The sequence below is a fragment of the Magallana gigas genome, chromosome 4 (assembly GCF_963853765.1).
Source record: "Magallana gigas chromosome 4, xbMagGiga1.1, whole genome shotgun sequence".
NCBI classification, from domain to species: domain Eukaryota; kingdom Metazoa; phylum Mollusca; class Bivalvia; order Ostreida; family Ostreidae; genus Magallana; species Magallana gigas.
In genome coordinates, this window is record NC_088856.1 from 12,253,446 (window position 1) to 12,268,355 (window position 14,910).

At 31.5% G+C, this 14,910-nt stretch overlaps 1 protein-coding gene across 6 annotated transcripts; it reads right to left on the minus strand.

Moving 5' to 3' along the window:
* Positions 1 to 1,425: 1,425 nt before the first annotated feature.
* Positions 1,426 to 13,004, minus strand: LOC105319411 (neurocalcin homolog). 6 transcript variants are annotated; one of them, XM_020063765.3, is made up of 3 exons: positions 12,850 to 13,004; positions 6,369 to 6,771; positions 1,426 to 1,679 (listed from the first exon to the last, which is right to left on the minus strand). In XM_020063765.3, exons 2-3 carry the CDS (start codon positions 6,744 to 6,746, stop codon positions 1,494 to 1,496), a joined length of 564 nt encoding a protein of 187 aa, XP_019919324.2. In that variant the 5' UTR covers positions 6,747 to 6,771; positions 12,850 to 13,004; the 3' UTR covers positions 1,426 to 1,493. The 6 variants fall into 6 exon arrangements, with proteins under 6 accessions (XP_019919324.2, XP_034307225.1, XP_034307228.1 ...); XM_034451334.2 differs by lacking the exon at positions 12,850 to 13,004 and adding an exon at positions 7,864 to 8,037; XM_034451337.2 differs by lacking the exon at positions 12,850 to 13,004 and adding an exon at positions 7,860 to 8,037.
* Between the last annotated feature and the right edge of the window lie 1,906 nt (positions 13,005 to 14,910).

The following is a 14,910-nucleotide window of genomic DNA, read 5'->3' on the forward strand; positions in this document are numbered from 1 at the left end:
TGAAACGCTGCGCGAAAGCGTGCGTACTCGTTCTGTACTCGGCCTCGTTAATGGAATTACTACCAAACATGATACTCCCTTAAAATAAAAATCACCAGAAATTAGTTTTTAAAAAAATACACCTATGGTCATGAAAATCATTTGTTTGCTTTGCCAATGGGGTGGCTAATTTTCAAGTATCTCTCAAGTGGCGTATAGCACGGTTGCGAAATGAGACCTTTTTTTTTTTTTATTTGATATCACTATTGGTTAGATTGAATTTTGCTCATATGGTACTGGCTACCGATGGAAAAGACGTGTCAATTAAAGAAGAGGTGAACTATCGCAACATAAGTTTTTATACAGAATTTCAAATATTTTGAACAATGTCGATGACGACATGAACAATAGATTGAATGTGACTATATCTTGTCGTCAGAACAATCCATATAGTAATATGTCTACGACTCTGGCATTCCACATTGATCATTCTGCTTTTATTAAGTGTTTTTTAATTGCAAAGAGTAGCTGAAAAATGCTAATTTCATATTATTTTTAAGGTTTTGTCATGGTTAATTGATTCCATCGGTATGTATTATTGTATTTCTTATGTGTGCTATTGTTAAGCAGGCCCTTTTTACACTTGAGCGAAATGTCTTATTTTATAAGCATAGTTCTAAAATAAAATTTTAACATGTCTTAGTCTAAATGTTTTCAATGTAAATAATTAAGAACGTTACAAAGTAGTTGTTTTTAATAAATCTTTATCAATTTACTGTACAGTGCCTGAAGTGGTCTTTAGAGGAGATACCGATTACATTATTTTAAGATAATAGAAATTAGTTCAAGTACAATACACAATATCTGTACACTTTATAAAAAGGAGCAATGTTGATGAGTAATATATTCCGTGAAAATCAGCCTCGGTGCATTAGAGTCTGATCAATATATGGGTTACTAGAACAGCGCCATTAATAACCCCTAGAGTATAAAGAGCTACAACTTTATACCTGATTAGTCAAATCTCAAATCACTTATGCTATTCTTTACTTTGATGATATTTCTTCATTGTTTGAGCCATTAAAAGATTAGTTTTCTTTTGTTTCGTGTGTATTAACACCGAAAAAGATATTAATAAATATATCAAAAGGATGACAACATTCACCAAATTAATGTTTGGCTTCAATATATCAACTTGAAAGATTTCTTTTAACATATCATTTGATGAGAAATATATTTTGCTTAAAAGAAATTGTAGACATTGAAAAATGTCGATGATGTACAAAAGAGTAAAATTATCATGTTTACAATATTCAACAAACTTGAACCGACTTTTTGAAATGTCATAAGCAATCCTTGTTTTTCAGAATGAATATATGATAATGTTTCACAATTTTTCTACAAAAACAATTTCAGAAACGATAATATGCAATAAAGAATAACGAATAACATAAGATCAGTTTATTTAAACGATAACAATCAGTTCATTTGGAATATCCTTAGCTGTCGAATTGTTAGATGTCACACTGTAAAAATTTGACAATGGTGGAATCTCCTTTTACTCCCTCTATAAACTCAGACAACGAAAGGAGCTTGTCCATATTCTTGTCCATCTTTTCAAACAGCACTTCCGTTCTTTTCTCCGGAGTTTGTTCTTGCTCATCGTCCTTCATGGCTGGTCCAACCATCTTATAAATTGCCTAAAATATGTAGATGTCAACATGAAGTTTTCATATAAACCAAAACATTTCTTAAAGATAAAATAATTTATATGCAAATGTAAAATTCGCTTCATTACTTTTTAGGAGATGATCAATATCTAAAAATATACTTTGGCATTTAAATTAATAAGCAAAACAAGCATGCAAAAATACGTTAACTCACACGACGGGTTTGTTTCAAGTGTTAGAGGAAAGAAAATGTATAAAGTGAATACAGATTGTAAAGTTTAAATTGATCATGTATTATTCCATATAGGATAATAATCTAAATGGGCGTTTGGATATTTAATGGGATAAGTACATACATCGGAATATTTTCGCTTGGATTTAATTCCAAGGAAACAATTATTTATAAAGCAATGCTTTCATTCAATAAAGTGTGTTTGTTTAATTCCACAGATTGTATGGAAGTCGCTTTCATAAGCGCTTTAGCACATCAGTTCCTTTATTACATTTCTCTCCTGTCAATCGTCAATAAAAATCGTGAAAAAGTATCATCAAACAAATCACTTAATACAATGAAAGGTGTCTTGCTATCTGTTGAGCCAATCTTAACAGTGCCCCTTCTGATACCAAAAAACACTTCCTCAATTTCCTAATACCAGTTCTACATTTCCGACTGGATTTCGAAATCTGATTAGTTCTGTACGAGACTGTGTGATATAAAAAATAGTGAATAAACTGCAGTCTTATCGTCACCAAAAACAGAGCTCCGACACCGTGCTCTGCCAATCAATATGACGGCCAAACAATTTAAGGGATTGTTATTGAAAATGTACTTGGCCAATTATTGCTTATCCCAAAGGAAAAGTTTTATTCTTAAAATCAATCATGTAAATGATAACGATTGTTGATTTCCGTCTTTCAAAAATCTTTCATAGAGGTAAATAAATTACTTTGCAGATATAAGGTATGTATATCAAATTTAATAAAACATAAATATCTGGGATCATTTCTTCTTTCTATTTTGGTTTTAGGACAGCTGATGTCAGTGACCAGTGGTTAGAATGATCAAAATTGCTAGTTTCCAAGCGAATTTGTAAGGTATTCTTATACAGCAATATTCACATGGAATATCAGTTAAGGTCCCTTTGCACATCACCTTCAGTAGACTAATCAGTTAGAAGTACATTTGATAATCTTTCTTTTTATTGTCATATTTCGCAATGATATCAAAGCTTTTACACCGATTAATTATAGCGTGCTAGTCAGCGTTACTTAGAACAGAATAAAATCAATTTCATGACAGGAGTTTCATTAAAATGAATTATTAATCTTGATTATCGATATAATAATTTCTCTTCCTGGATGGGTGTGAATACTATAAAAACAAGAAATATGCAGCTGTTCTTTACATGACATCTTCAGCAAAATTAAGTTATATTTATTTCCCTCGGTGATCTATTTTTGCAATTTTTAATATTGTTATAATATCATGAAAATAAAAATCAAGCATAAATAACGTTTTGATTTAACCATTTGATAAAAATTCTCAAAATATAGCAAAAATAACATTAGAAATGTACACACACTTGCTTCATTTAACCAGGACATTATGCGGTTATCGTATTATAATCATTGAATCAAAAGAATAATGCTCCAATAATTCCTTGATCAGGTAAAATATTTTTTGCATTAACTTGAATTTATATTATATCGTTGCTTTATATCATTTTGAAGTATGCCTGATAAAATTCTGGGTTTTGCCATATGTGCAAGTTAGTTTCACAGCTGCACAAATGGGGTGAATTCAATCCCTCACAAAACAATGTATAACAAATTTATATGTTTAGAAATGTGAATTTCAACTGTTTGAAAAATTTCATAAAGGAAATTATTCTCTTGTTATTTATTGATTCTATTTTGTATAAATGGAATATATATATATATATATATATATATATATATATATATATATATATATATATATATATATATAAAGGCACGACTTTTTAAAAAATTTTCCTAGTAAGAAAAACGCAGAATAATCTCATCTGACAGATGACTGAAATGGTTGTTAAATTTCAAAAGATAAAGTTATTACAATCCTTCTTACTTTGACGAAGATGTGTTTACTGAAATCATGGTGATGATTTAAAATGTCACATAAATAAAAGAAATGGGACAGAAAACTTTAATAATCTCATCTAGCTACTGCCTGAGAGGCAATAAAATAGCGAAGAACCTTTACGATCTTTTGATCTTTAATTCCTCGCTTTCTCCTACATCTTTGAGTCGGTGTTTCTTTTAAATGTATATTTTTAGCAATGTGCATTGTGACAATTTCCAGTCTCAGATGATTCAACTCTAAACTATCTGACCCATCATTAATAATAACTTTTAAATATATTCAGAACTCCGGTATCGTAGCTTTAAAGTGCAACTGTTATCAAAGGATATTCAGACAAAAAAATATTTAAAATTATGTTAAAGTTAATGTAAATATGTTTTCTTTAAATACTTGGAAACTGAATTCGTATTGAAAACAAAACAAAGAGTTAGGGAATTGAACAAATACGTAGTTTTCTGCTTGTTTTTCAATTTCTTACTTTTGTTGATTATGACCGAGCTATATATGTAACATCGTCGGAAACCCAAGTCTCACTTATCTTACCTCCGGAGGTTTATGTAATAAAGGCATTTATGTGCAAGTTACATCATTTTAAGAATGCAGATAAATACAATGTACCAAATTTAAAATTATGTTAAATACAATTTAAGCCTATTTCTAAAAAAAAACGTTTTCTAATACCATGTATGACTTAATATGGAAATGGAAGTTTTATTTTACCATGTGAGCATATATCTAGATAATGGTGGTAACTAATAGAAAATATATTGACGGTAAGTTTATCAACAGCATATCTGTTTGCTCCCTACATAATAAGTAAAATACATATATAGCTAGATCCTTATAAACAAAAGAAAAAAATTAATGAACAACCAAAAAACACAATTCAAGTGCTCTTCTTTTTGTTTCCAATACGAATTTTGTTTACAAGCATTCAAAGAAGACATATTTTCATTAAATGTAATTTAATTTTAAATATTTTTTTCTTCGTTGTACTGAGAGGCAATCGTAAATTACATGCACATATTACATACCTTGACACACAGAATATTATTCATATACAAAAACTGAAATTTGATAAAATATAAACAAAATCAAATTGCAATTTAAATTGTCACTTGCAAATAGAAAAAACAAAATAAAAGATGCATATACAAACAAGTAACTCAAAAGTATCTGCAGCAGAAAAAATGCATATGACAACAAAAAGAAAGGGCAACCATGAAGCAAAAAAAACAAAACAATGCCGTATAAGTCAGGGGTCATGAATCAACAAAATCTATAGACGCTAATATTGCAATCAACAGAGAACAACCGAATTCAGAGTAGTGTTCATCAGATTAAAAACTAGAACATTAACTTCAAAAGATGACATCAACACAGTCAAGAAGAAATAAATTGCTACAAAGTATTAGACCACAGTAGAAACTAACAAAACGCGACGCATCGAAAAGATAAAATTTAACAATTGCAATATTTTTCCACGTTACAGAAATACACAAAAAATGAAAAATTAACAAAAGGGTAGAATTATCGTAAATTAATAATAGCCAAACATAATCTGGACACTTTTTAGAACACATTTGTAAACTAATTCATAAAACAAGACATTTGAGGCATAAAATTTAAAATAGGTAAAATGAAAATATTTTTCATATCAATAATAAGGATTGAAATCAATTTGTTCGGGTGTAATGTACATACTTTATATTCTAATGTTGATTTTTTAAAGTGTGGTAGAATAATTTCTCTTCATATGTTAGTACATCGTTAGAAATAACATGAATCCAGCAATTATAAGATTACCACATTTGCGGATTGATTGCTTTACGGGAGAATCGAGAAGGTCTGGTCGCATTCCTTCAGGTTTTCCAATAAAACAGATTACTTTGTGTGCCTAATTTCTAATTCAGTCAAATTGATCGATTCGTTGAGATTAGATAACACTTCTGAAAACGTCGGCGTCGTTATTACACTCATTTCGAAATGAGAACAGCTAATTAAACAATGATGATTGCCAAGATGTAGGAATGAGATGTGGAAGCCTACGCAATTAAACTTACTACAATTCTAATAATTGTAATCTACATTGGAATTCATAACGTTTTAGAATGCCATTATCGCAGAAATTATCATTATATGCGTATGAAAGCGTTATTATATCATAACCAAATCGCCACACAAAATGGCAGGGCGTTCTTTCAGTTTGCAAAATATTGCAAAAGATTGAAAGTTCGAAAATCGGCATCATTAGAGGTAAATCTCAAAACAAAAAAGGAAAAGGTTGGTTCCTGATAGTTCGACGAAAAACTGTTAATAGTTTATTGTACATTATTATTTACCTTCATGTTGCAACCTTCTGGCGCTATTTAATGACATCTTTGTGAATATATTTATTTCATATCTACTTTTTGGCTACAAACAAATATCTAGATAGCTACATGAAAGAATATAAGAAACGGCCAAATGCAAAGAGGGGCGTAGTTAAACTGTGTAAGTGCATCCCTTGTTTAAATCGCCATCGCGATATTTGAAATAATGTGTACGCTTTTTCTAAAATTTATATAAATTAACATTATCAGACATTACAAACTTACTTTGATTATCTCACACATTTCGTTTTTTGAGATATATCCATCTCCATCAAGGTCGTAAATACGGAAGGCAAAGTGGATTTTCTGCTCCAGAGTACCTCGGGATGATACGTTCAATGCACACATAAACTCCCTAAAATCTAGGGTACCGTCTTTGTTTTCGTCAAATGCTCTGAATACGTGTTCCGCGAACTTCGAGGCATCACCCAGAGGAAATAATTCGGAGTAGATGCTTTTAAATTCTTCTATGCTTAAGCTTCCGCTAGGGCAGTCCTTGATGAATCCCTTGTACCATTCCTGAATTTCCTCTTTATTAAAGTTTGTGTTCAAGTTCAGATCAGCAAGCACTTCCGGTTTTAGTTTACTGTTTTGTTTCCCCATGTTACTATTTGCTGTTTTCCGAGTTCTGAAAATAAACCTTAGATCTTCAAATTATCATCAAACATAATTCCATAGCTAGATAAACAAATGATTTTGTCAATATATTCATTCGGTATCAAAATATATTATTTAATGTCGGTACGTCAGCATTTGAAAGCGATTCTCAGAAACTAAACACCAGCCAAGATGCTTTATAAATTATTCATTTGAATTTTTCTCTTAGGGAAATCATAAAGTCGCTGATAGAGAGACAGACTTAAGGCTTAACAAAGACCAAAAGCAATCAAGAAGTGGTTTTTGGCTCATATTTAGGAAGGATCTTCCGGAGAATTTACACGTAGTCATGATAAACCTTTGCAATAAGTGTCTCGTAGCTTCGTCGTGTCCCTAAGCGATTCTTAATATTACTGAATTTACCGTGCAATTTACTTCGCATCTCGCATGGCGGGAAGAGAGAGAAAAAAATAACAGCACAGTTTGATGCATATTTTATAGCAGCTTGAATTAGTGGTTCCATCGGGGATAGAAAAAAAAATCAATACTCTGTCTTTGAACAAAAAGGGAAGAGAAAAAATGCATTTAAAAAACATTGAAATAATTGAACTAAATGACAAAATGTTCATACACACCTCTTTATTTCCTCTTTAAACCAACAAATGAATCGTTACTCACAAAGAAAACAACACTGTCAAGGAACCGTCTAATTCAATCAGATCAAATGTAATTAATTATTATAAAGGATAAACATGAGCGTGTTGGGACAGAAGTTCAGGCATCGATTTAAAATCCCCAATGAACAGATATGTCATTCGTGGCCTTACAGCTGGAACTCCATTTATACAGAGGGACGTTTTGTTTACAGACCCGTCCCGCAGTTCTATACCTATTCCTGAACCCTTTCTATCAATGTCATCTATATATATAACGATTAAACACAACAATTAACATGGGTCCTTCCTGTCATACAGTAAATGTCTATCCGCTTCTATAACACGACAAACCCATTATAATCCGATAATTTGAAATTTAACACAATGCGCCTTTCTTTCTCCCAATGCAACAGAGATCATAGGAAGGGGAGACAGTGTTGCAGCACTTAACAAGTGAACGTACTCACGGGGGATCGCCAGCAATACGCCAAGTGTGGATAGATCACAAGTTTCAGAGTTATAATTGCACTAATTTCTACCGATACCCTGCGAGCAATTCACAACTTTAAACGTGCTTTCTCTTCTCATTTGGACATTTGATAATAGTCGACCAATCGACCGCTTGTCTTCCGGCAATGGGTGCAAATGGGGAACTGCGTAAACAAGCATCCATTTGCATGTAGAGGATATAACTACGAAACATATTCTTTTGAGTACATATTATGCATCATTTATTGCTAAACAAGAAAGCCGATTTTATTTCAATTTATTTTTAGGTTTTTGTTCCGTCCCAACACATTTGTATATCAAGCTGCATTGCATAAAACACTAAGAATAGAAATAGAAGTTGAATCACACCTTTATCGATTGTACAGGTTACTCGACAATAGAGTATCAACAAATAAAAGGATCGATTCCAATAATCGGCAATGAAAATTGACCTGTTATTTAGTTCCAATACCTGGACTTCAAAGAGTTATAAAGGTGTTATGATGATCATATAAATTTAAAAGTGCATTTTGTATTGCGCAATAATTGATCTCCATTTTCTAAGAAAGATATATCTTAAAAGGCGTTAAGTTTTTCAGAAAAAGCTATGTCGCCTTTAGTTAAGAATATTTTTTACTTTTTTGATATGACTTTTGCAGCAATCTTATTACGACAACTCAAAGCTGAGTAAATGTCTTTAACACGTTCATTGATATCGGGCCACATTGTACAACAATGTAAATATTTCTTGAACTTGCTTTATTTTGCCAAACACCAACGGAAACTTTTATCAAAGATAAAAAAAAAACTAAACAAAAGATTTTACGTGATATTTTATATTGAAATCCCGCATTGTCTTAAAGTATAGTCATATCTCAAGAACATTCTCTAATATGGAATCAATTGAACAACGACAGTCATTTAAATTGCATTATCTCAAGGAATCTCACTCCTCACGTTTTGATGTCATTGCGCAAATGATCTATATACCTGGTATTTAAAAGGAATATTATTTTATTTATTAAATCATCACAGAGAGATTATTATTTCATAATTACACATTATTCATAAAGAAATCCATTTAAACTCAACAAATAAACAAGTTTTGAGGGGAACTATTTTTCGTGTGGAAGGTTTCTTAGACGAAAATGACAGAAACAAGCATTTTTATCAATTTTCGGTATACTTTTCTTTTATTATACTTTATTCACTATAAACAATTTGAGTATTGGATAGGTTTTTAACATATTCTATAGGTTCTATGTGACATGTACAAAATTAAATCTTAAAAACTGATAGACATTTAGCATAAATCATGCAAATATACAGAAAATGTCTGAATTGTTTAAAGCTTTATTTTAGGAGAACTTAACCTTTGAAACCATGTATCTAAAATATGACATCACTGACCCACATGTTTTATTATGTCAAATGATACTAAATACATATCTAGGCGAACTGGATTAGTTTTATAAAATTCAAAATGTTTTTGTTTCAAATCAAATTGTAACTATTATAGAAATTGTCTTTCTTAAGTGCAAAAAGGTCACACAAAAATTTATGCTGCTTCGTACAAAATATTTTTCTAACCCCTCTATTCAGTGTGACCTTTGTGCATAATTTAAAACAATATGAGAAGAAATAGATTTGCTTAATCAAAAATACTGACAACAAATCCTAATCAGGCTAAAATTGCATTATAGGTGCAAAAAGTTCAAATTAAATTGGCCATAACTCAGAGGGATGAACACTGACACCCAACATCTTTGTATTTTTAAAGTATGTTATGTCTACAGATTTCGATGATATACTTCTTAAGAAATTCTTGATACAAGAACATTGAGCAGTCGGATACCTCAATTAAGTTTCCCCACTACACATAGACTTATACTTTTTAAGATTCTCGTATCAAACGAGTTGGTGGAATATCGTCATAGCTAAAGGGTTAAAGTTTCGGACATGTGAACCACAGATTATGATGTCAGATTTCGGGACGTTTGATCATATTTACTAACTTAAATTTTTGAACACATAAAAAAACATCCAAAACTGCACACATTTTCCCGCCAAATTCGCTTATAGACTTCTTATCCATCATGCTATCTATCAAAATCAAGTAATTTTTCGCCAATTTGAGAATGAAGTGAGCCTGATTAATTTTCAATAGTTTAAAAACTTTTATGTGAAAACAATAAGGTGCCCCCTTTTTAAATTTTCATACAAAGTCAGCATACCATGCATTAAGCATTGAATATCAATAAAATAGTTCATAAATATGTAATACAATATATAAAGTTTAGTATATTGCATTGTAATATTTCCCTTATCATATCATTAATATGAAATATATCTCTAAAATGACTGTATTGCTTATTGTTACAGTCGTTTTATGCATAATTATCTTTTACAATTTTATGCTATTCTATGGTATGCGATTATAATAATTTTCTATGAGATTTATATGCTATGCTATGAGATTTATATGCTATGCTATGAGAAATTGAAATGTAGGGCTTGATGATATGATATGGTATGGTATGATATGCTATGGTATGCTATGAGAGTTGAACAAAAGCGCATCCATACACAGAAGAGTTCTACACTTTTCAAAGTAAAATAATAAGAAGATAAAGTTTACCACTAATCTACAATCTTAACATTTATTTTTTTCAAATAAAACATTTAAAACCGAGTAAAAATAATGTTTTATGCTATGCTATGTTATGCTATGGCATGATATGACGAATGAGATTGTATGCTATGGTATGAGATTTCAATGCTATGCTATGCTATGGCATATATTGTAAAAGATATGTTTAAACTGTTTTGAAAGTACACGGGTTTATATACTTTAAACATAATAATTTTGAATATTAGGAAAATATACCTCTACAAAAGAAGATTTGTAGCAAAAGTAAAGAAAGTATAAAACATATCAATGTTCCATATCAATTTCGACTAGAAATTTGGTAGCAGTAATTTTATCACACAATATAGGTTTGCATCCTTTAGTGACAAAAACACTGACTTTTAAACAACATATATCAAGATTATAATTGACCTCCTGCACATTTAACACAACATTCACAACAGGATAATTTTCTAAGAAATCATTTTTTTTCTTTTTGCAATATAAATCAGAACTTGGTAGAGTTTTGAAATCTGATAATTTCAATTTTCAAAAATTTCTCGGTCATAAACTCAAAGTATATGCTGGTTTATATTCAGCTTCACCGTTATTTTTTTACCATAGCTAATTTTGCAAAAAGTTAATTAACCTAACACTTTAGACAATGTTTACGCATAGTATCTTTTTCGGGGGGATTTTTTCTTAAATATTTTTTGAACTTTAAAAACCGAAAGAAACTCGTATTCTTTACGCATCGATTTGTTTTTCAATTATTCATTATTATAACAAATGCAGTTCACCGTAACTATATTATATATGTCGTGTCATGTTCGGAAAGTACATATAAATATGCAAGTGTAATGGTTATATATATATATATATATATATATATATATATATATATATATATATATATATATATATATAAAGCACAGGGAAATTCACTTTTATTGGAGCTCCACCTCCGCCCAACCGAGTCTTGTAATCACGTTCTCTGGAACCCATTCTCCTAGCAGTGAGCGGCCACCGCGCTCCCCACTAGGCCATCAAGGCAAGACAAAAATCTTGCTATCGATGACGAACGGAACCTAGCGCGCTGGCCGCGCACTACACAGTCGCTTGAGATAAAGGTGGAATACAGTTAAACGACAATTTGAGAGGATCTATACGATACACATTGCATAGATACACACATATATAATAAGCACAAATATTGCAATAACTCTCAAATTGACATATACCTGCCCATAGTGAATGATATAGATATATATAAAGACACGGAAATTCACTTTTGTTGGAGCTCTACCTCCGCCCCGACCGAGACTTGAACTCACGACCTCTGGAACCCATTCTTCTAGCAGTGAGCGGCCACCGCGCTACCCACTATGCCATCAAGGCAAGACAAAAATCTTGCTTTCGATGACGAACGGAACCTAGCGCGCTGGCCGCGCACTACACAGTTGTTTGAGATACAGGTGGAATACAGTTAAACGACAATTTGAGAGGATCGGAACGATACACATTGCATAGATACACACATTTACAATATGCACAAACTTTGCAATAACTCTCAAATTGACATATACCTGCCCATGGTGAATGAAATAGATATATATAAAGCACAGGGAAATTCACTTTTGTTTGAGCTCCACCTTAACCCCGACCGAGGCTTGAACTCAGGACCTCTTGAACCCATCTCCTAGCAGTGAGCGGCCACTGCGCTACCCACTCAGCCATCTAGGCAAGACAAAAATCTTGCTTTCGATGACGAACGGAACCTAGCGTGCTGACCGCGCACTACACAGTCGCTTGAGATACAGGTGGAATACAGTTAAAAGACAATTTGAGAGGATCGGAACGATACACATTGCATAGATACACACATATATAATGAGCACAAACATTGCAATAACTCTCAAATTGACATAAACCTGCCCATAGTGAATGATAGGAGAATGGGTTCCGTTTTATCTCAAGCGACTGTGTAGTGCGCGGCGAGCGCGCTATGTTCCGTTCGTCATCGAAAGCAAGATTATTGCAATGTTTGTGCTTAATATATATATATATATATATATATATATATATATATATATATATATATATATATATATATATATATATATATATATATATATATATATATATATATATATATATATTATCAAACGGCTTCTTGGATTTTCTATAAAACTAAAAAATCAATACCTTTAAAGTGCACTTCATTTGATGCTTGCTGTGGAAGTATCTCATTTCAAGCAACCATTAAAAGCTAAGAAGTACTCAATAAAAGATGAAAATAAGAGTCAACCTTTCAATAATTCATACAAACACTTACCCTTTAACGGGTCGTTGTTTAATGGTGATTAAGTCTTGGTTGCAACATTTGATGACTATTTCAACTTACAAGGGATGTTTTCATTGATCATGATCAGCTTTCTTTGTTAGTCACCACTTGTATATAGAAGCAGTTTAGAACAGAAGCGCCGTTTCCTTCCGTGTTTGTAAACAGATGCATAAGTACTGTACGGGGGAAGTCAAGATAATGTGTTTTGAATCAAATGTATCATAAATAAAATACTTGTACACATGTACGACAAATCTGTTCATTGTAGCTGCTAGCATGCTCGTTTACTCTGTAATAGAACCCGTTTTAAGATTAAGTGTATAAAGAATGATTTCTGGGTTTGCTTGAAACTTGTACATTAACTCTACATCAAGTCAGCAAAATACTTGCATGTTGAAAATCATTTGTTTTTATTCCAGGAAAACTTGCAAAAAAAAATTCTTTATTAAATGTTGGGTTAGACTTTATAGTAAAAATTTAAACATGAGCTACTAAGAGTAAGTACTATATAAAGTTTAGTCTGATCTTAAAGCTGTAAGATGAATTCTGTCAATATATCATTGTTTTATATGAAAAGCAGGGGATTACTAAGTAGCAACTAAAACTTTGACATTTTAACTTTTGTAGAAGAATACATGAAGAGTAAATCTCTTTACCTGTCTCAGCTATAATAATGTTCTTGTGATTTTTTATATATTTATATATGTTTCTTCATTAAAAGGTCCCTATCCACATTGCATACTTTAAAAATACAGAATAATTTAAACACTAAGCGTGATCTGTCCTCTCGTATACAGCAAAATGAATTCTCAAATGTGAAATACTAGTATTCGACAAATCGTTAATTATTTCCATTTCAATAGACAAATAAAAAGTAAACGAACACTGTATTTGTATGTTTTTCCTTTTAAATATGACGAAAAAAAGACGTTGTTTATCCATGTTGCCTGGTTATTTTCCTCGGAGAAAACGGCATATAAACGAGATTAATTCAATATTTCAAATGAATTGTTCATGCGAGATAAATTTTCCGAAATCCAAAAACATTTCTTATTAGTGCATAGAGAGTCATAAACAAACAGCATTCAGATCGACTGCTGAGAATTTCTCAATTAGTACACAACGAGTGCATTGTTAGCGAAAAATAGTTTTTTGCAATTTGCAAAGATATACAGACAGCATCAAGCTGACATTTATGCACCCATCGAAGCCCAGTTTTCTTAGCAAACCCTTTAACGATAATTTTAAGAATTTTAACTCAACTTTATCGTTGTTTCATTTATTTCTCGACAAACCCACTTTAAAATATTGTAATTTTTCGTTCAGGTAAACTTTAATCTGAAATTCTTAAATATCACTTCTTACATGAACTCGCATCCCGACGAAGCAACAACAGGTCATCAGTTAAATTTCTTTATTATATTTTAATAATCATTTCCACAATTTTCGGAAAGAAGAGACTACAATACAGGATCCCCCTTATAAATGAAATGTTATAGAAATGATAAATTGTCTGACATCGTTTGGTAATGACTTCCATTTTCGTCACAATTGAATATATTTGCAAATAAAGATAGTGCACATGCGTTTTCTCTCCTATAACTACTGTGTATCTAGGTAACTGTCATCTCCACACTGTCATAATTATCCGGCGCAGTGTTACGTGATATTCCATAATGATTAGAGAGACAAAAACTGTGATTAACCCCTTCAACAATATTGCATAAGAGGTCCACTTAACATTTTATTTTGTAAGGTTTAAACCGTTATTGAGTAAAGCATAATGATATTGTCCTACAATGCTTTATTCGCAGACTGGTCGATATTTACCCTTTTTGATTTTATGGTAATATTCTTCATTACTATTACCACAAGATGGATTATATTAGGTCTTAGGTTTGAAGCTTTGTGATTATAAAGGATATTTTAGTCTAGCATAATATTTTACAATTTCAGATGTGATTAGGCTTGCGATTAAGGAATTCATGCTTACATAATCCCTATAATATTTACAGCTTCTATTGTCTCTGTCTGTGATAACAATACGAATCG

What these genes read in the sequence shown, in the direction of transcription:
- LOC105319411 (XM_020063765.3), bottom strand. Translation starts at nt 6,746, where the DNA reads ATGGGGAAACAAAACAGTAAACTAAAACCGGAAGTGCTTGCTGATCTG. An exon ending in AAATGTGTGAGATAATCAAA is followed by an intron (nt 1,680 to 6,368) that starts GTAAGTTTGTAA and finishes TACATATTTTAG; the next exon opens with GCAATTTATAAGATGGTTGG.